Source organism: Neltuma alba, unplaced genomic scaffold, assembly GCF_004799145.2.
Source record: "Neltuma alba isolate B1F8T4 unplaced genomic scaffold, ASM479914v2 tig00002744_pilon, whole genome shotgun sequence".
NCBI classification, from domain to species: domain Eukaryota; kingdom Viridiplantae; phylum Streptophyta; class Magnoliopsida; order Fabales; family Fabaceae; genus Neltuma; species Neltuma alba.
In genome coordinates, this window is record NW_021632994.1 from 154,947 (window position 1) to 177,122 (window position 22,176).

The 22,176-nt window shown below is 38.3% G+C and overlaps 2 protein-coding genes across 2 annotated transcripts; both read right to left on the reverse strand.

The window, feature by feature from the left end:
- Nucleotides 1–269: 269 nt before the first annotated feature.
- LOC114736567 (uncharacterized) lies at nt 270–719 on the reverse strand. Its single transcript, XM_028924424.1, has one exon. The coding sequence runs from the start codon at nt 717–719 to the stop codon at nt 270–272; it is 450 nt and encodes a 149-aa protein (XP_028780257.1).
- Nucleotides 720–20,497: 19,778 nt separating this feature from the next.
- On the reverse strand, nt 20,498–21,190 carry LOC114736573 (probable disease resistance protein At1g52660). The gene has a single exon (XM_028924438.1). It carries the CDS (start codon nt 21,188–21,190, stop codon nt 20,498–20,500), a length of 693 nt encoding a protein of 230 aa, XP_028780271.1.
- Nucleotides 21,191–22,176: the final 986 nt, after the last annotated feature.

Sequence of the window (22,176 nt, forward strand, 5' to 3'; positions counted from 1 at the left end):
AAAAACTAGAATCTTAAGTAACGCTTTCATGGTTAGGCGTTACCTAAGTTTAGAACAAGCGGTAGCGCTTATAATTGCAAGTACTACCCCTATATCTCTTAAAGAAAAAGAAAAGAAGTATTTTTTTTGTTGTGCTTCTTTTTTTTTTTCCGAATGGAAAGGCAAGCGTAAGCTTGGGTTGCAAGAAGATAAGGTTAGTCAGCATTTCTGAAACTGACATCTACCAACTCTTGGTCTCTCGCAACTTGCGCTCTGCATGATGCTGGCACCTAGAATAATACTTCCAGTTCTCCTCCCATTCTCTGAGCTTCCCTTGCTAGGATATCAGCATATGCCACTGCCTCTCGTTTCTCATGCAACAACTTGACTGATGGTAAGTTATAAAGCAACTCCCTGGTTTTCTCCACCTCAGCACGAAAAGGGTGGTTGGTTCCATTATCTCGCATCAATGTATTGATTGCCTCCATAGAGTCAGAGTAAACTAGGATATCTCGCAAGTTTTGCTGCTGGCACATTTCCAGACCAGCTTTGATCGCCATTAACTCTGCCATGGTAGGTGGGTAGGTTCCAAGTTGTTGCTTAAAGCCTACTACCCAGTGTCCTCTGTGGTCTCTGATCAAGCCGCCACATGTAGCTTTCCCGTGAGTATCTACTGAAGCATCAATGTCTAGTCTTACTTTACTCAACGGTGGAGGCCGCCACTCATCTTCTATGGCCATACCGCTCTGGAAGATCCTATGTCGTAGTTTCCCGTCTTGCACGTGTTTCGTTAGGTGATATAAGCACTGGTGCAAAATCTCTGTGTGGGTGTTCTGGCCTTCACCGAATACTTGTTTACATCGATGCTTCCAAATTAGCCAACAAATGTGACCAAATATCGTTGTCCATGCCCAGGTGGCATAACGTGATTTGCTTGGCTCCTTTGTGGTGTTCCATTCTATCCATTCCTATAAATCACAAGAGAAAAAAGTAGAATACATATTAGGTCTAATAAATTCCTTCCATACTTTTTGCACTCTCTCGCAGTCTCGAATGAGATGAAGAACACTCTCCTCACTCATACACCCTAGAGGGCACTCTCCTGAAGGTGAAAGTCCTCTCTTCACTCTCAAAGAGTTGGTCATGATTCTCCCATGGGAAAGTTGCCACAAGAACAATTTGATTTTTTCAGGTAGCTTCCAACGCCAAAGTTTCTGCCAGATCGGTCTCCCCATTCCATACTCGGACTTAGATAGGAATTGATACACTGCCTTTACTGAAAACCGTCTATCTGAGGCTTCTCGCCAGCATGGGACGTCAGCTTATGTGCCTCTTAGGGTTTTAGTTCTAACGAGTATCCGCACCACCCCCTCTGGCAAATATTGTCTCTAGTTCCTATGGTTCCAGAGCCCCCCCGGAAGTATGAAATCTGCCACTCTTACTTCAGGATTGATCTGACTGAGATTGTTTGAGACATACTCTATGAGTGGTTTTTCAAGGGGTGCCCACAAGTCCCACCAAAATCTTGTAGTTAAACCACTATTTACTTTCTTGCCTATTCCTTGCATGAATTTTTCCCACACCGTATGTATGGCCTGCCAAACTAGAGAGGAATTCCTGTGTTTTGTTACCTTTGGAATTTCTTCCGGCCCACATTCATATTTTGACTTCAACACTTGGACCCATAGGGCGTCATGTTTGGTTATAAGGCCCTAGCATGACTTCATAATAAAAGCAAGATTCTACTTTTCAAGGTTTTTAATACGTAGGCCACTGGCTTGTTTTCTCATCATGACCTTCTCCCAAGCTATTAGGTGCATTTTCTTTGCAATTTCATCTTGGCACCAGAGAAAGTTCCTACTAATCTTTTCAATCTCCTGAAGTACTCCTTTTGGGATTAAGGCAGATTGCATTTGGTAGGAGGGGATAGCAGCTATCACGATCTTGATAAGAACCATACGGCCAGCCATAATGAGGAACTTGCCCTTCCAGGAAGATAGTCTGGCCTTCACCTTTCGCTTTATATGTCTAAAAGTATCTTTGGTAATTCTTGAGTGGATGAGAGGGACCCCCAGATACTTCCCCAAATCAGCAGTGACATCGATTCCCAGCAGCTCACTCAGGGCAAGTTCCCGATGAAAGTTGACATTTCTAGAGTAGAAAGACTTGGATTTTTGTAAGCTGATTTTATGTCCTGAAGCCGCACAAAATTTCGTCAGCACCTCCTGAATCAGTCTCATCTACCTCCCTGTGGCTTCAGCAAAGAGCAGGAGGTCATCTGTAAAGAAAAGGTGGGAGATACTCGGACCATCAGCCTTCAGCTTTATCGGTTTCCACTTACCTCTGTTACACTCTTCTTGGATGAGGTGGCTTAACCTTTCCATACATAGGACAAAAAGATATGGACTGAGTGGGTCTCCTTGTCTCACTCCATGTGTTGGTTTAAATTTAGGGCCTTCCTCGCCATTCCAGAGAACTCTCATTATCGCAGAAGTAACACAAGCCATGATAACTTTTGTAATGCTTTCTTGCAAGCCAATCATTCGGAGGGTATTTCCCAAGAAGCGCCAATCTAAGCAATCATAGGCTTTTTCCATGTCTACTTTTACTGCCACAAATCCCTTTCGTCCAGGTTTTGTTCTCATAGTGTGCACAATTTCTTGAGCTATGATTATGTTGTCGCAACTAGACCGGGAGGCAATGAAGTTGCACTGCTGCTGTCCCACCAAGGAGTTCATCACATTCTGCAATCTATTTGCAAGGAGTTTAGTTATCACCTTAAAGCTCACATTACATAGCGATATAGGTCTCAACTCTTTTAGATTGCACGGACTATCAACCTTTGGTATTAGAACAATATTGGTCTAATTCACCGCATCAATTAAGCTAGTATCCCAAAAGGCTTCCTTTACGAGCTTGCATATTTTTGGTTCAATAATCTCTGACAAACTCAATTATTTTTATATTTTTTGGTATCTTTTATATGAGTTTTGTTAGCTTAATTGGTCCCTTTTTGCCATAATTGATTTATTTTGTTTTATTTTGAATTATTATTTTATAGGGGCAAAATTGTCATTTTTTGATTTTAATTATGATTAATTGATTTTTAAGAACAATTAATGCTACCTTATTCTTGAATTTTGCTTGCAGGTTCTTGGAAGATTCAAAAATAAAAAAAATAAAAAAAAGGAAAAAAATTAAATTAAAAGAAAAAAAATAATATATAATAATAAGGTGGGGGCAAAACGTTGCATTTTGCCCCAACCTAATAATCATCATCAGCTGGCCGAACGGGGGGAAACACACACGAGGCGCGGCAGAACGAAAGACACACACGAAACAGAGCACGCCGAACGAAACGCAGAACGAGCTGAACGGCGGCTGAGAGCAGAGGAGACGTGCCGAACACGAGCTCGTGACGGCACCTTCACCTTGTTCCTGGACGCAAGCGGCGTTGAAAACAGAGCTGAGGGGCGGCAAACAGAGCAACACGAAAGGAAGACCGAAACACACATACACACGGGCAGAGCGAGCTGGAGGCGGAAGACGAGCAGCGAAACAGAGACGTGAACCATTCAGCGTGAACAGTGTTCTTCCATGGGATCCTGTAGCAAAATACTGATTGCAGCGAATTTGATGGCAAACCGTGGCTAATTCCTAATTCTCTAATTCAACAATAATGGCAGGAGCTTGGATCATCAAAGGGGAGTTTTAGTTGCTTTAATTTCCTACTCAATAATTGTTTAACAATTCCTAGGTCTTAGGATAGTTTTTCTAATTGTTGGGATAATTGTATTGCTTAATCTGATTATATTTGGGGATTATTGTGACTGGATTATTGTTTAGCATTTGACATTGAGCTGTTTATAACTTTGATTTCAATTATGATGTTGTGGTTATGACATTTGTATTGATTTTGGAGTTAATATATTGTGATTTTCTAAGGTGGCTTAGAATCTTGGATCATATTGTCTCTTGCTAGCTTTAAGTCTATTGTTGAATTTAAGAATTTAATTGAGCATTGGTTTTTAGTATCCTTAATTTCATTTTACTATTCTGGTTGCAGTTAGTAATTTGAATTTTAGGAAAATAATTTGTGGCAACTCGAGGTGGCTCGGTTGTTGGATTAAAAGCTTAATTATAATTCTTAATTCATTGTTTTTAACTCCCACATCTTTTAGAGTGATGATTGCCTGCTTGTTGAATTAGAGGATTGATTATCATCAGTGTTATTTGTGTGTCTCATTTTCATTTCTTTAATCTTCATTTATTTTAATTACTTTATATAAAAACAAAAAAAAAAGTATTTTAATTTCAATTTGATTCGTAGCATTTAATTAGCAGTTTTTCAAAATCAAAAATCCTTTTTATAGTTTAGGTTACTTGCATTTATTTACTAGGATTTAATTTCGTTTTCGGCTCCTCAAAGTGAATACGACCCGGATTGTGCACTATATTGCATTAATTCGGTTAATTTTTGGAGTAACCCAAAGCGACAATTAAGGGCAGTTAAACTTCAAGTGGCGCCGTTGCCGGGAGCCAAGAAATTGGTTCCCTAGTAATTAAGTGTCAAGTAGCCTTGATTGGGGTTCATTTGTTGAGCCTTTTTAGTTTTCATTTTTGTTAGTTTTTGCATTTTCTTTAGTAGTTTGCATTTGTTTCTTTTGATTTTTCATAACATTTTTTTTTCTTTCTTTGCATAAAAAAAATATTCAAAAATACAACTAAATATCTTGATTTTTCATTCTCATACACATACACTTACATTGCATTGCATTCATCTATTTTCTGTTTGCTTAATTGCTTCTGGTTGATTGATTGTTTATGCCAAGAAAGGGTAGGTCTAAAACCCTAGTTCCTTCCAATCTTGAGCTTCAAAGTCTTTAAGAGAAGTTAGACAAGACCAAAGGGTAGAAAGGACTAGTGAAGGTTGAACTAGACAATTTAACTGATCTAGATTTGGTGGTTGACTTAGGTGACATAATGGAAACAGTTAATAATCCTAATGGTAACAACAATGGTGGTAATGAGAGAGGGGGCAATGGACATAATAGGGGAGCATGATAGAGTAGGAGAGAATAATGGAGATAACCTAGAAGAAGAACCATTAGGGAAGCCACTACTTCTGATGCAAATTATGATCCTTTTAATGTTGCATGCCCTAATGTTGATGTTAATTTTGAGATTAAAGGTCCACTGCTTAATTATTTGCCTAAATTTCATGGTTTGACAGGTGAGGACCCGTACAATCATCTGAAATCTCTCTCTATGGTATGTGCTAGCATGAAGCCGGTTGGGGCTAATCTGGATGAGGTTCTTTGGAAGGTATTCCACTTGTCTCTGGAGGGCAAAGCGCGAGAATGGTACATGAGCTTGCCTAGTTATATGGCAGATGCCTACCATAACTGGAACAACCTCAGAAAAGCATTCTTGGAGAAGTATTTCCCTGCTTCCCGGACTTCTACATTGAGAAAAGAGATCTACTCTGCAAAGCAAGATTATGATGAGTCACTTTATGACTATGGAACCGTTTTCAGGACTTGCTTTCTAGATGTCCACACCATCAGATTCCAGATGAGCAGTTAGTCCAATACTTTTATGATGGACTTAAGACCCAAGATAAGGGGATGTTGGATGCTGCTTCTGGGGGTTCTCTCATTGATTTAACTGCTGAGGAGGCATGGGAACTTATCAAGAAAATGGCATTGAACCATCAACAGTATAGCATCAGGGAGTCTAAAAATATCAATGCAATGCATGCTAATCCTTCTTCAGTCCACATTCCTCAATTGGACACATTCACTTCTCAAATTGCTGCTTTGACTACACAGTTGAATAAGCTTGCATCTCACACTCCCCCTACTGACACTCGGAATCCTAATTCCATGGAGATGACTGCACCTAGTTGTGAGCATTGTAACTCTGTTATGCACATCTCTGCTGCTTGCCCTCATAGATATGAGGAAGTTTCTGCCATGTATCAAGGAAGGGCTAATCAATCCAAGCAATGGAACCCATACTCAAACACATATAATGAAGGATGGAAAGCTCATCCAAATTTCCGATGGGGAGGAGGTGACAATAGGCAGGTTCAAGAGGGGTTTCAAGGGAATATGGTTCCTCAAGGACAATCTTACTATGGAGGGTTACAAGGAGAATCTTCTAGAGCCATGTCTACCCCACAGCAATCACAGTCTAAGGATGATGAGCGGTTCTCCCGAATACTCAAGGGCATTGAGGCTATGACTAAGCACATATCTAAGTCTGAAGCTAAATCTGAAGCTAGATTTGCAACCCTAGAGAATAGGATGGAGCAATGGGAAACTAGAACCTCTAATTTGACTTCTTATGTCACTAAGTTGTCAAATGGTGTGAGTGAACAGCAAGCTAAGACTAGTGGTTCAATGCCTTCCAACACGGTGATAAATCCTAAATCCTTGAATGCAATTACATTGAGAAGCGGTAAGGAAATTGGTGCTAAGAAAGTGCAATTCAAAGAAGATGAAGAGGATGAAGAACCGGTTGATGAAGAGATAGAAGTTGAGTCTCCTCCTTCTAAAACCACTCAAGACATTCCCAAGGCCACTCAAGAGACCTCTATTCAATCCAAAGAGCCAATAGAGAAAGGATCATCTTCTAAAGGTGATGAGGTAAACATTTTTGACTTGCCTTTTCCTCATTCATATCTCATGAGTAAGAAAGTTATTGAAAAGAAAGATAATGATGAGCTTTTTGAAATGTTTAGCAAACTTGAGGTTAATGTGCCATTACTTGATTTGATTAAGAAGATGCCTAAGTGTGCTAAGTTTCTGAAAGATCTATGTACAAACAAGAGGAAGTATAGGCATAGTGAGAGAATCCAACTGGGGTCTAGTGTTAGTGCTATTTTCAAACCACAGCTGCCTATTAAGTGTAAAGACCTGGGTTCCTACACTATTCCCTGTACCATAGGCAAAACAAACATTTCACATGCCTTACTAGACTTAGGTGCAGCCATAAATGTTATGCCTACCTCTATCTATGAGAGTTTGGGTATTCATGCCTTGAAAGACACCAGTGTTGTGCTAGGTCTAGCTGATAGGACTGTGAGACATCCTAAGGGCTTTCTTGAGGACGTTCTTGTGCAAGTGAAGGGTCTTGTGTTCCCAGCTGATTTTTATGTGCTAGATATGACTGATGAGATTAAAACTGATAGCACTTTGATTCTAGAAAGACCTTTTCTTAGAACAGCCCAAACCATAATTAATGTGAAAGATGGGGTCATTACCATGGGCTTTGGGGACCAACAGATTACCTTCAACATTTCTGATGCTATGAGTCAAGGTTATGCAGATTGCTCTTACTTGGGTGTTAATTTGATTGATTGTGCTGTTAATGATGTTGATGATTTGCATGAATCTGAGATGCATGAACATGACTGGTATGGTGAGATTGTTGAGCATGATGATGCATTTACTTGTTTATCTACCCCTCATTCTTCTTCTTTTTGCTCATGTTATGGTGACGTGGTGTGTGTTAACTGTTTAGAAGTTGATCACCTCCTTTCCATCTCTCATGATTTTGATGCATCATCTTGTCTTAACTGTGATTCTGCCTTGAACATTACACTTGATGATAGCCTTGAGAAAGGCGAGTTTGTTGATTCTGCAGGTACTGATGATAAAGGAGCTGTTACACAAGCTACACCGGTAGCTTCTCCTTTGAGTGGTGCTGGAACATTAGAAGAGGCTAGCAACAAGCTTGCTACTGACTTAGTCACTTCTAATCCCACTCTTTTGTGATTTACTTGATGTTTTGTTGATAAAATTGATACCGATCCTTCGTTTTGTAGGTCATCCAAGAATGGCACTGAGTTGGGAAGTGGAGGACATACACATCATGATGAGCTTATATCTCCTTCCCCAAGCCATATGGACATGCCGCTTGCATTGAATGCACTTGACATAAAAGAATTAGTTCCTTCTGTTGTGCAACCTCCTGATTTAGAATTGAAACCCCTCCCCTCTAATTTGAAATATGTCTTTCTTGCTGCTGATTCTAAATTGCCTGTTATTATTTCCAGTTCTTTGAGTAGTTCTGAAGAAGAAAGATTGATTTCTGTATTGAAGAGTCATAAAGGGGCTATAGGATGGTCTTTAGGGATATTCCAGGGATTAATCCCTCAGTTTGCACACACAGGATCCTTTTGAATGAAGGGTCCAAGCCAGTTAGGCAACCACAGAGGAGACTGAATCCTCTCATTCTGGATGTGGTTAAGAAGGAAGTCTCAAAGTTGTTGAGTGCTGGGATCATCTATCCCATATCAGACAGTGAGTGGGTAAGTCCGGTACAAGTAGTACCAAAGAAGAGCGGTATCACAGTAGTGAGAAATGAAAATGATGAACTGATTCCAACTAGGGTTCAAAATGCTTGGAGAGTGTGTATAGATATAGGAAGTTGAATGATGCTACGAGAAAGGACCACTTTCCATTACCTTTTATAGATCAGATGTTGGAAAGAATTTCAGGAAAGTCTCACTATTGTTTTCTTGACGGTTTTTCTGGCTATTTTCAGGTACCTATCGCTCCTGAAGATCAGGACAAGACTACCTTCACATGCCCTTTTGGTACCTTTGCTTATCGAAGGATGCCATTTGGGTTGTGTAACGCTCCAGGCACCTTTCAAAGGTGCATGATGGCGATATTTAGTGATCTTCTAGAGCAAAACATGGAGGTTTTTATGGATGACTTCACTGTTTACGGTGAGAGTTTTGATGAGTGCTTGAATAGCCTAGAGCAGGCTCTTGAGAGGTGTATTGATAAGAAATTGGTTTTAAACTTTGAAAAGTGTCATTTCATGGTTGATAGAGGGATAGTCTTAGGTCACCTCATCTCTCAAAAGGGGATTGAGGTTGATAGGGCCAAAATTGAAGTTATTTCATCCCTTCCTTATCCTACTTGTTTAAAGGATTTGAGGTCTTTCTTAGGGCATGCAGGTTTCTATCGGCGCTTTATTAAGGATTTTAGTAAAGTTGCTCTGCCTCTTTCTACCTTATTGAAAAAAGATACTGAATTTAAATTTGATGATAAGTGTAGACATGCTTTTGACACTTTGAAATCTATGCTTGTTTTACCTCCTATTCTCACTGCACCTAACTGGAATTTACATTTTGAGTTGTCTTGTGATGCTTCTAACTTTGCAGTAGGTGCCATGCTTGGACAGAAGGAGAGAGAAACAGTCTAGAGTCATCGCATATGCCTCCAAGACGCTTGATTCCGCTCAAGTGAATTATACCACTACGGAGAAGGAACTGTTTGCTATTATTTTTGCTTTGGATAAGTTTAGACAGTATCTTATAAACTCTCGAGTGGTTGTCTTTACAGATCATGCAGCGGTTCGATACCTATTTAAGAAGCCTCAGTCTAAACCTAGACTGCTGAGATGGGCTTTGCTGCTACAGGAGTTTGATATCGAGATTAGAGATAGAGCCGGAGCGGAGAATCATGTAGCTGACCACCTTAGTCGGTTACCTGAAGGCACACAGGGAGTTGACTCTTCTGATCTTGTTATTGACTCATTTCCTGATTCTGCACTTTTTGCCTTGGCTGTTCATGAGCCTTGGTACTCTAATATAGTTAATTATCTTGTCACTGACCTTATACCTCCTTCTATGTCTAAATTTCATATTGATAAGCTGAAGAGGGAGGCAAGATACTATATCTGGGATGCTCCAATCCTGTGGAAGCAATGCAGTGACCAGATCATCAGACGCTGTGTTCCAAATAATGAGATCCACTCTATCCTTACCTTTGCACATTCTTTATCTTGTGGGGGGCATTTTAGTGCTAATAGGACTGCTAGGAGGGTTTTAGAGTGTGGTTTTTATTGGCCTTCTCTATTTAAGGATGCTTATTCTTTCTGCAAGTCTTGTGATAAGTGTCAGAGGTTTGGGAGTTTGGGTAGGAAGCATGAGATGCCTCTAAGACCTATGCATTTTTGTGAAATCTTTGATGTGTGGGGCATGGATTTTATGGGTCCCTTCCCTTCGTCTTTTGGGTTTTCATACATATTACTTGCAGTAGATTATGTGTCTCGATGGGTAGAGGCAGTGCCAACTAGGAAAGATGATGCTTCTACTGTTGCCAAGTTTTTACGTTCTCATATCTTTTGCAGGTATGGCATTCCAAGAGCAATCATCAGTGACCAAGGAACACACTTCTGCAACAGGACCATCAAGTCTCTATTGGCTAAACATGGAGTCAATCACAAGCTGGCCACTCCTTATCACCCTCAGACGAATGGGTTAGCTGAAGTCTCTAACCGGGAAGTGAAACGAATACTTGAGAAGATCGTGAAACCATCCCGTAAGGACTGGAGTGAAAGGCTTGAGGAAGCTCTTTGGGCTTACAGGACTGCCTACAAGACCCCTATAGGCATGTCCCCCTTCCGGTTGCTCTATGGCAAGGCTTGCCATCTACCTATGGAGATCGAGCACAAATCTTATTGGGCAATCAAGGCATGTGATGCAGATCTCGAATCTTCACTTGTCAATCGGAAGATGCAACTCCAGGAACTTGAAGAAATGAGACTTGAGTCCTATGACAATGCCAGAATCTACAAAGACAAGCTGAAAATGATTCATGACAAACAGATTCTGAGGAAGCAGTTTTATGAAGGTGACAAGGTTCTGAAGTTTAAAGCCCGGTTGAAGCTGATGCCCGGGAAGTTTGTCACCAAGTGGGAAGGTCCGTTTAGAGTTACTAAAGTATATCCCTTTGGCACGGTAGAGCTCGTAGATGAGGAGACCGGTATAACTTCACAAGTCAACGGCCATCTACTGAAGCACTACCATGAGGATCACAGACCTCCCTGATCACCCGGTTGTTCCCTTCCACCCTACTCTTTTACTTTCTGTTGTATTGCTGGTGATATCTGTTTGCTGAGATAGTTAGGAGTAAGTGTGGGGGAGGGAACTTTTCCAGTAGTTGTAGTTGTAGCTGTTTATTTCTGTTTAGTAGTTGTTTGTTTTGTTTCCTCTTGATTCTGCCATCTCTTCTGATCACTTGATTTATACTTGTCTATTTTCATTTCACATTATCTAACATTGAGGACAATGTATTGATCAAGTGTGGGGGAGGGATTGTTGTTGAGTTGTTGAGCTTTCTTTTGGAAAAAAAAATTTGCCTTTGGATTTGCTCATGTTTCCTAAGTATTGCTGCTATAATTGCTCTCTTCTCTGCCTTATTGGTTGATTTCTGAATTGCATCGCATGATTTGAGAGTGATTTTGCTTGGGAATTTTGCTGCTAGTTTCTATGTCCTCCTGTTTTCATTCGCCTCAGTGTTCTGCACTGCTGTATGGGCGAGTTGCTGTTTTTCTGGTGTGACTTGACTTTTGTAATCCTTGGGCATCTCTTTTAAAATCCTTTTGCACAATGCTTGTGAATGTTGCACGGCTGAGTTTGATTGCATTTGAATTGAGTGATTTCTGTTCTTAGTTGATTAGCATAGTAGAATGCCTTTAGTGCAGTGTTATTAACCTTGTTTCATAGCTTGATCCTTAAGGAGGAAACATCTTGGAGAAAGCCTTGATGGAAGGATTGTTGAGCCATATATTTTCTCATCTTGTGTGATTTTCACTAGTTTTGGTTAACCTCTAGAACTTGTCTAGATTCTTTTTCAAAGCTGCATTAATACCTAGATTTGTGAAGATGATAGGGGCATTCATTTCTAAACCTTTACCCAAACACAAACCACTTCATTTAACCTTTGTTCACCCCTTTGAGCCTTCACTTTCATTTCATTCATTTTTTTAAACAAGTGTTTTGCATGAGTTACATCTGGTTTTTCATTTTGAAAAGTACATCATTAATATTTTGCCTTCTTGGGTTTGGATGCCAAAAAAAAAAGAAAAAAAAAAGAGAGAGAAAAAAAAAGAATAGAAAAAGGCAAGAAAGAGAAGAAAATGTTTAGAAAAAGCCAAAGAAAGAAAGTTATTAAAAAAAAGAAAATAAGTTGCAACAAAAGAATAAATTTGAAATAAGGCATTCCATGGTGGTTTGGAGAGCAAAGATTTCTGTCTCAAAAGGTTAAAATCTGCACTTTGGTGTTGTTTCATGATTGTACTTTAGCTCACTTTGAGTTGATACTTTATTACTCATGCATTTCACTTGCTAGTTCATTTCATTCATTTGACCTTGCTTTCCAACATTACAACCCTTCAAGTCCCCTTGATCATGAGTCTAAGGTATGTTAGTGGTGGAGATATTAGAATCTCTACAAGCTTATGGTAGGTGCTAATCTAGGTGGATTGAGTGAAATTTTTCCATTTGAGAGATGAGTGAAACACTTGTACCCTATGTGAGCTCTATTATGTTTCTCTTCTTTTATCCTGCTATGTTTCTTGTGTTAATTTTTTGCACTGAAGTATTCTATGATTGTTGATTAATTAAGAATAAAGGTTGCTTGAGTTAATTACACATTCATGCTTAGTGAGTTTTATGTTTGCTTGCATTGAGTCTCTCTATTGAATTCTTCTTTAATGAAGTTTTGCCCAGGAGTGCAAAAGGCTAAGTGTGGGGGAGTTGACAAACTCAATTATTTTTATATTTTTGGTATCTTTTATATGAGTTTTGTCAGCTTAATTGGTCCCTTTTTGCCTTAATTGATTTATTTTGTTTTATTTTGAATTATTATTTTATAGGGGCAAAATTGTCATGTTTTGATTTAATTATGATTAATTGATTTTTAAGGACAATTAATGCTACCTTATTCTTGAATTTTGCTTGCAGGTTCTTGGAAGATTCAAAAATAAAAAAAAATAAAAAAAAGGAAAAAAAATTAAATTAAAAGAAAAAAATAATATATAATAATAAGGTGGGGGCAAAACGCAACCTAATAATCATCATCAGCTGGCCGAACGGGGGGAAACACACACGAGGCGCAGCAAAACGAAAGACACACATGAAACAGAGCACGCCGAACGAAACGTAGAACGAGCTGAACGGCGGCTGAGAGCAGAGGAGACGCGCCGAACACGAGCTCGTGACGGCGCCTTCACCTTCTTCCTGGACGCAAGCGGCGCTGAAAACAGAGCTGAGGGGCGGCAAACAGAGCAACACGAAAGGAAGACCGAAACACACACACACACGAGCAGAGCGAGCTGGAGGCGGAAGACGCAGCGAAAAAGAGACGTGAACCATTCAGCGTGAACAGTGTTCTTCCATGGGATCCTGTAGCAAAATACTGATTGCAGCGAATTTGATGGCAAACCGTGGCTAATTCCTAATTCTCTAATTCAACAATAATGGAAGGAGCTTGGATCATCAAAGGGGAGTTTTAGTTGCTTTAATTTCCTACTCAATAATTGTTTAACAATTCCTAGGTCTTAGGATAGTTTTTCTAATTGTTGGGATAATTGTATTGCTTACTCTGATTATATTTGGAGATTATTGTGACTGGATTATTGTTTAGCATTTGACATTGGGCTGTTTATAACTTTGATTTCAATTATGATGTTGTGGTTATGACATTTGTATTGATTTTGGAGTTAATATATTGTGATTTTCTAAGGTGGATTAGAATCTTGGATCATATTGTCTCTTGCTAGCTTTAAGTCTATTGTCGTGAATTTAAGAATTTAATTGAGCATTGGTTTTTAGTATCCTTAATTTCATTTTACTATTCTGGTTGCAGTTAGTAATTTGAATTTTAGGAAAATAATTTGTGGCAACTCGAGGTGGCTCGGTTGTTGGATTAAAAGCTTAATTATAATTCTTAATTCATTGTTTTTAACTCCCACATCTTTTAGAGTGATGATTGCCTACATTGTTGAATTAGAGGATTGATTATCATCAGTGTTATTTGTGTGTCTCATTTTCATTTCTTTAATCTTCATTCATTTTAATTACTTTCATATAAAAACAAAAAAAAAAGTATTTTAATTTCAATTTGATTCGTAGCATTTAATTAGCAGTTTTTCAAAAATCAAAAATCCCTTTTTATAATTTAGGTTACTTGCATTTATTTACTAGGATTTAATTTCGTTTTCGGCTCCTCAAAGTGAATACGACCCGGATTGTGCACTATATTGCATTAATTCGGTTAATTTTTGGAGTAACCCCAAAGCGACAATTAAGGGCAGTTAAACTTCAATCTCCCATTGTGACTTAAAGAAATGGGCCTGCAGCCCATCTGGACCAGGTGCCTTAAAAGCTCCCATCGCAAAAGCCGCATTCTTGATTTCCACATCAGTTACCTCACGGTGAACCCAATCTAGTTGTTCCGGTGTCAATGTTGGGAATAAGTTTGGCCAATTTGATTCTCCTAAAATTGCCTCTTCCCTTGTGTAAAGGTCAATATAAAACTGGCTTGCCTACTGTTTTAGTTGTTCTGTCTCATTAATCCAAGTACCATCTTCTACTTGCAAGGTCATGATGTTCTTCTTCTTCCTTCTAATCACTGTTGAGGCATGAAAGAATGTGTTGTTTCTATCTCCCCATTGCAACCACTTGCATCTAGATTTTTGGAACCATATGAGTTCCTCTTGTAGAGTGAGCTTGTGATATTCTTCCCATAATTTCTTTTCCAATCTTTTCAGTCCATTCTTCTGTTGATTATTCTGCTGTCTCTTTTTGATCCCTTCTAATCGTCTCAACACTTCTCGCTTTCACCTTGGGATACTGCCAATTCTATTTTCATTCCAGTGTCATGTCTTCTCCTAGAAATGAACTACACCCTAGGTCCACTCTCTATCTTTCCAAGCCTCCATCACCAAGCTCGGGAAGTCCTCCTCAAGCAGCCAAGCCGCTTGGAAGTGGAATCGGTTAGTCTGTCTTGGTTTGTTACTGCTTTTCCGCAAGGGCCACAACCACCACTTTATGGTCAGATTTATATTTAAAATCATAATACACCCTGGACTGATTAAACATACTTTCCCACATCACATTGCAAAAAACCCAGTCTAACTTTTCCTTCAATCCTTCCCGTTCCCACGTGAATTTATCTTGGGGATCACCCAGTCTAATTTTTTTTTGTGCTTCTAAAGCGCTATCTAATTATTAGGTGGCACTGGTATACGTAGCACTTGAAAAATGTTACCTATTTGAAATTTTAAACGCTACCGCTTAACTTTTATGGAATAGTGTAGTATGGATGTTAAATGAATTTTTATTTGATGCGGATAAATCCCAAATAGATGAACTTCGTCAATTTCTTGAATTTCAGTTGCCTCGGCAATGGTCTCCATTGTGGGACGATGTGCTTCATGGATTTCGTCCTAGACGCCAAAAGAACAATGGTCTCCATTGCCTCGTTAATTTTTATTTTTTACTACCTCCGGTCCTTAATATAAGACCCTATTTGACTTTTATTTTGGTCCTAAATATAAGACCCCAATCCACTTTGTTTCTTATATTTTTACATTTTTTTCCAAAGTAGCCCTTCTAATAATGATAGTTCTAGTCAATACACTTGATTAGCAAGGATATTTTAGAAAAGATATCACCTATTTAAGACAAATAACTAACTCAACTTACCTCCTTAATCTCCTCAAATTAGTCAATTGAGTCTTATAATTAGGACCAGAAATAGTAATATAGTGTCCGTTATATCCTTATTGTTGCCACTAAACATTGTTTGTCCCTTGGTATTATTATTGTTACTATTAAGTAGGAGGATAGGAATCATTTTGCATCTTTCTTTCATTACTTTTCAATAATACCTGACATTCTGCGTTAGCTTTTAACCTCACAAATTTGCAGGTTGACTCTGGATATTGTCCTGTTACAGGTATTCGCTTGTTCTTGGAAGGCAGAAAGAGTGACCATCTGGCTATCCATCTCCAGCATCTTTCAAATCTTCCACAAATCCTTAAAATCTATTGTGATATTCGTTGTGAATCTAATGATGAGCCAGTTGACAAAGCCTACTTTGAACCTGTGAAGTGGAAAAGGTTTTCACATGTGTGCACAGTGCCAATATAGTGCAATAGTTCCCTTGACGATGAGCCCCCAGCCATTGTAACGAAGGCCTGGCTTGAGATCAAGCATGTGAAAAGGAGAAAAGTTCTTTTCTTGAGGCTTGGGTTTTCCCTGGTAGAATCAGCAGAAATTTACAAATCAGAATAGTATGGATCTCTATTTCCATTTTGAAAGTCAGGGTTCTTTTCAGCTTCGATGAGCACAATACTAACCAAGGAACTGCATCATGTGGTTGAGAATGAAAAGCCGACTGAAGAAGGTAGCATAAAACCAATAGTTTATAATGGTGAGTCTGGTACTGAGGCACCTGTTCCAATAATAGCTCCAAAAATGCTGACCTTTGTGGATACGAAGGAAAAGGTTAGGGGTCCAGAAGACACGACTGGGTATTGGGTGGTCACTAGAGCCAAAACTTTTAAATTTAGATACTTGTAAATCTGACTCGTACCTTCATTTATCATTAATCTAGCTAGTTTCCATTTTGGTCCTTCAATTGCACGATATGATTTATTCCTTTCTAACGAATACCTGTATGAACAAAATTTTGTATTTCTGTGTTCTATTGTATTTAGTTAGTTCTCGCTTGGTGCTGCCAATAGGCTTCCGCCTGAATCATTTGGCTGTTGCCTTGCTATTGGAAATTTAGCACTTCGATGCGATTGGATTGGACAACAGAGGAGAAAAGTTAAAGAGGGGATTTATTTTATTACGCGGCATACATCAAATAGGATTGGTTCCACCTTTCTTGGAAGCAAGAAACCTTGGATATCAAAGAACAAAAGTGGGACATGTTTCACACACATAATTGAGACCGGGAAGTAACAAATAATGTAGCTCCAAGAGGTGGGATATATAAGAGTTATTAGCACCAGAAACTGAGAAAATCGGCATCATCGCCCGTTACTTTCTTGTAAATTTTCTCTTATGTGCCGCTTTTCAAAATAAAATAACATCATATTGTTTTTATATATAATTTAGCATATATGTGTATTATATATATATGTAGTTTAATATACATGTTATTTTTTAAAATATACATACTAGAATTTGTATACATAAATCATTTTACTAAAATATTAGATTTTGAATACGTTTTAGAATTCAACATTGGATCTTTGATGTATCACTGATTTATTAATCGATCTTTTCACTTAGTTAGATCCATTAGTCCCTTAACTAATGACCGCTATCCATCTCCTTCCCCCAAAACCCCAAAAGTTTCAGACTAAAACCCTCCTTCATTGTTCGTTCATTGCTCAATATCGTTGCTCATTCCTCCTTCGTTCTGCTATAGAAGCAATTGCAGCAATTATGGCTGCATTTAGCCGCCGATGGCTATTTCTCATCTGTCTCATTGAAATTCTGCACCATTTTCGGCAAGCGAAGTGAACTTATCTAGGACTCCGATCGTCCTCCATCTCTGTTGGATGAGTATTGGTTGGTGGCAATGAGTTTCTCCCGTGAGAAATTCCTCAACACACTCGAAGATTGGTTGTCAAAGACGAACAACTTTCTTGGCCACAACTTCAAAACTAGCTTCGCCGAATCATTTCAAACCATCGCTTCCTTGAGCTTTCGGGAATCTAGATCAGTGGGTTGATCTTAGTCGAAGGCATACAGCCGATAGAAGTATTAAATTTGTGCAGTTTTACTTCATTTCCAGAACTCATAATGAATATGAATTTACCAAAAAAAGCGTGTCACAGTAACAAGTGGAACCAAAATTCACAGTGTAAATCGAATTGATAAAATTCTTTCCTTTTCCAGAAAACTCAAGGAGACTACTAAAACAAGAAAACTACAGTCACCATCTACGATTCCTATTACCTGCAGAAAATGCATAAACAGAATCAAAGAATCAAGCAAAATTTCCATCATCCAAAATCGCAACTTATCACTGAAGCGAGATGGAAAACTTCATCAAAATTTGGGCAACAGCGACAAATCTTTACTTTCCCGCTGGCATAGGAGCGTGGAATAACTTGAAGAGTAGGTGAGAGAAGAAGAAAATGGCTTTGAGCTCAAGGCTTTCATGGGACACTGGACGAACGTTAATCGGAGAGAGGAAAATAATTTGCCAGAAAGTCATTAGGTAAGGGAGCTATATGGAGGAAGCGAATGGGGATTAGATTTTAGTTTTATGAAAAGGAGGCAGCGCAAATGCGAAATTGTAGATGGCCAGAAGTAGCAGAGATTTCCTGGGAGCGGACCATCAGAATGAATCTACAAAATTTTACCATGGAAAAGTAATACCCTCAATGTTTACTTAACAGTTTTAATTTTGGGGACTAACGGACTTAATGGTGTAAAGTTAAAGAACCTAATAAAAAGGAAAAAAAAAATCTTAGGGACCTGATTAAAAACTGAGGCAAATTATAAGTTTCAATAAAATCTTAGGGACCTGATTAAAAACTTTTTTCTCGGCCTAATACTCATAAAACTTTTTTTTTCCAATTAAATAATAAAAACAGATCTTACAAAGGCCCAAGCTAAAACAAAACAAAATGGCACAAAACCCACTACCAGCTAGCACACAGCAACTCATAGAAGCTATGAACCAAAAAAAATAGAGCACAAACAGATTTATTTTTATACGTCAAAATATTTGCAGATTTACTATTTTTCTTCATTTTTCAATTGAAGCCTATAAACAAGACATGTGCAAGTAAGGATGACATGTGTAACATCTTGACTTTTGGGCTTAGAAGTATCAGAATTAGTCAGAATTGGATAGGCTATCAGACCATTTTTAGTAGAAGTCCTAAAAATGAGAAAGAAAAACAAAGCAGTTTTAGAGACTAAACTGCAAAGTAAGAAAGTTACTAGGAGACAAATGTGTAAATAACATTGAGATTTCAGGAAAGTCTTAATGGCTTAGAAAGATAAAAGGGGCTAGATACTGGCCAAAGGTTAAATTAGAGGCCTTAAAGAGATGTTTTATAAGGATTAAGTCCAATCAAGAACTAAATTGTAATTTCAGAAAGTTATGGCCATTGGAGATAAAAATGGAAAGTAAACAGTAAATTCTAGGAAAATCTCAGAAAATGAGAAATAATATTCTAAGACTCTTTTGTGAAGAAAAATGATGAAAATACCCCTGAGGTAACTTAAATGAAATTTATAAGATTATGGCCGGTAAAAAGTACACCGTTTGAGGTAATTATTTGAGATAGCAAGAGATCTCCAAAATATACGCAAAAATGAGGTTAAATAGTTAAAAGGTTGTACTAATTTATAAAATTAGTCCTGCTCCCAGAAGGCTAGTGGAATGGCTTTAATAAAATATAAAGCTAATTATGCCGATAAAAGGGTATTTTAAAGAATGATTTCTAAGTGGGGCTTAGGGGATGAGTCATTGTTTGAGAAAATTCATAGATTTTCTCTAAAGATAAAACAAATTTTTAGAGTAGACAAAATAATTTTCAGAGCTTCAGAAAGCTAGGAAGAAATTCTGACAAATGAAAGCCAAGTAAATAGAGGAAAATATCTAAGGAAAAGACAAAAGCCATTATGGCTCATTAATGCACCATGTGAGATAATTATGACACATGTAAAGGCATTAAAGAAGAAAGAAGAGGTAGTAGAATAAGACAAAAGTAATGTGACAAATATTTCACTCCTCCAGAAGACCTGGATTGAGAAAAGAGACCGGTAAAGTATACTCTCGTTTTTTTTATATGGCTAGAAATGTGCCACTTGTCAAGCTATGAATGGAAGGGATTTTGGTGCCACTTGTCAAGCCAAGAATAGAGAGGATTTTGATTTTGAAATTAAATTTCGTTTGGATTTATTTTAAGGATGGAAATTAGTTCAAGAAGGCATAAGATGTTGACACCTAAGCATTGTAATTAGTAGGAACTTAGAGGGCATAATGGTCCATTCAAGGTATAAGTTTTGGCTATAAATATCCCACCTTGGTAGAGAATTTTGGCAAGCATTTGTAGAGGAAAAAATTTGCCAAAAATTAGAGAAAAAATGTAGGGGTGAAAGCTAAGAAGAAAGAATAAGACTCGTATTCCACTATCCCTAATAAGCAGAGTGATGAGATTAGGACAACGAGGTTTTTGCGAGAAGCTTGTACTCACTTCACCCCCGCCCCACATTGATAGCTTTTCTACCTCTTTCCACTTTGCATGATTGTATACTTCAAGGTCCCTAGTCTTGGAACAATCTCTTATAATGAATCTTGCCTTTTTCCCATGATCACAAGCTAGCCAGAGAGCCATCTCTGATCACATCATGCATCTTAATTGTATTTTCTTCATCACCATTTTCCAATAAGCAAGCGTACTTTAGACTTGAAATTATATCTTCTCCTTGCTTACGTGCTTTATGCATATCATAATCAAATTCAGCCAAAAAGCCTTCAGTAATCCAGAGCAAAATAAGCTCTTGTTTTTCAATATTATGGTCCTCAGGGAACAGGGCACAATACAAAAAGTATGATTTGTAGGTATCATTTGGCAATCTATCATAACCAAATTCAAGCAAGTGATAGACATCTTCAGTGATACCTTGGACCTTTGAGGGATAATGCCTCAGAATTTCTATACTACGCCTCTATTTATTGGGAGTCTCCTTGTTAGCCATGGCACGTCCAACAGTACAAAGAGCAAGTGGCAAGCCTTTACATTCTTTCACCACTTGCTTTGCAAGAGGCAATATATGAGGGCTTTCAAGAATTTTCCCACCAACTTTATCCTTGAACAACTCAAATGCTTTATCTGGTGTGAGGCAGTTTACTTTGATGACTCTCTGTGCATCCATTAGGCGACATAACTCTTTCGACCGAGCATGATTTTTTGGAGAAGGAACCCCCAATTTCAACAAGTCAATCCTTGCCCACACATCATCTAATAACAACACAAATTTCTTGTTCTTTAAGATGTTGTATAACAAAAGAGCTTTGTCATCCACCGTCTTAACATTCCATTCGTCATCTCTGACATGCAATTTCTTCCCAATGGCTTCTTGAATTTTTCCTTCATCTACATCTTTAGACGCCACAGCCCAGATGACTGCATCGATTGCTTTCTTTGAGAGGACATTGTTGTTGAATTTATTCAGTAGGGTTGTTTTGCCTACCCGATTGTTCTCAAAGCATGAACATAGCTCCTCAAATGTTGATTCTACTCCCACAGCCTTATCCACTGGAAGTTCATCGAACCCATCACAGGCAAGCTTTTCTGCTATAACATCAAAATGGCCTTCGCCTGTAAGATGATTAATGTCACTTAGCTTCTGGGCAACCATTTTATGTAGCTTGTAGCTAGCTCGACAAGTCTTGGGACAACAACCTCCGAAGCACTTGGCTTGTATTTCTCCTTCACCTTGCTGCAAAATGGATCAGACTTCATTTTGTAGCACTTCTACTCTACCCATCCAACCCCTTACCCGTTGCAAAAACCGCCAGTGATACCTGCATGAACAAAAATTTTGCATTTTTGTATTCTATTGATACCATTAGAGAAGGAGAAATGCTAATCCATAAGTGACTATGCCCCTGTCATAATTACTACAAATACCTCTATCTGAGTTCTCTTGCTTTAAAATAAGCTGCAACAACTACTTATTGGGTCCTTGTCTGGGTTTGTGTTGAAGTGATTTTAATTATTTTGGATTCAGTTCTGTTTTTGGTTATGAAAATAGAGGTGAACAGAGCATATCAATGTGTGCTTGTTTTCTTTGGTTCCCAAAACCTCCCTGCTTTTGGACTCATTCCCAAGCCCATATAGCATGAACCGTAAACAAACCCACAACTCTGTGGCTCTGATTTGACATTCTTCGGTACAAACAGCGTCAAACAACATTTATTATAATCCTTCGTGTCCAAAAGACAACAAGAAAATAAGGATGTGGATCGCTATGTTTCAACTTAGAGTGTGTTTGGTACAAGGGATTTAGGAAGGAGGAGAGAGAAAGGAAAGGATTTTAATCATTTCTTCTTGTTTGGTAACACACAAATTTTAGAAAGAGAGAGAAATTTTTTTTAAATTTTTCTTTCTCTCCTCTCCTCAACCTTCCTTTCAAAATTGAGAGGATTTAGAGAAAAAGGACAATATTTTGTCATGTTGTAATCATTATACTCATATTTTACCATGTTGTGACTATTATGTTCATATTTTGTCATGTTATGACTATTATACCCATATCTTAAATAAAATAAGAACAAAATTGTCTATATTAAAATTTTTTACCTCCCCTCCTCTCTTTTTTTATAAATCCAAATAAGATAATAT

What these genes read in the sequence shown, in the direction of transcription:
- LOC114736573 (XM_028924438.1), bottom strand. Translation starts at nt 21,190, where the DNA reads ATGGTTGCCCAGAAGCTAAGTGACATTAATCATCTTACAGGCGAAGGC.
- LOC114736567 (XM_028924424.1), bottom strand. Translation starts at nt 719, where the DNA reads ATGGCCATAGAAGATGAGTGGCGGCCTCCACCGTTGAGTAAAGTAAGA.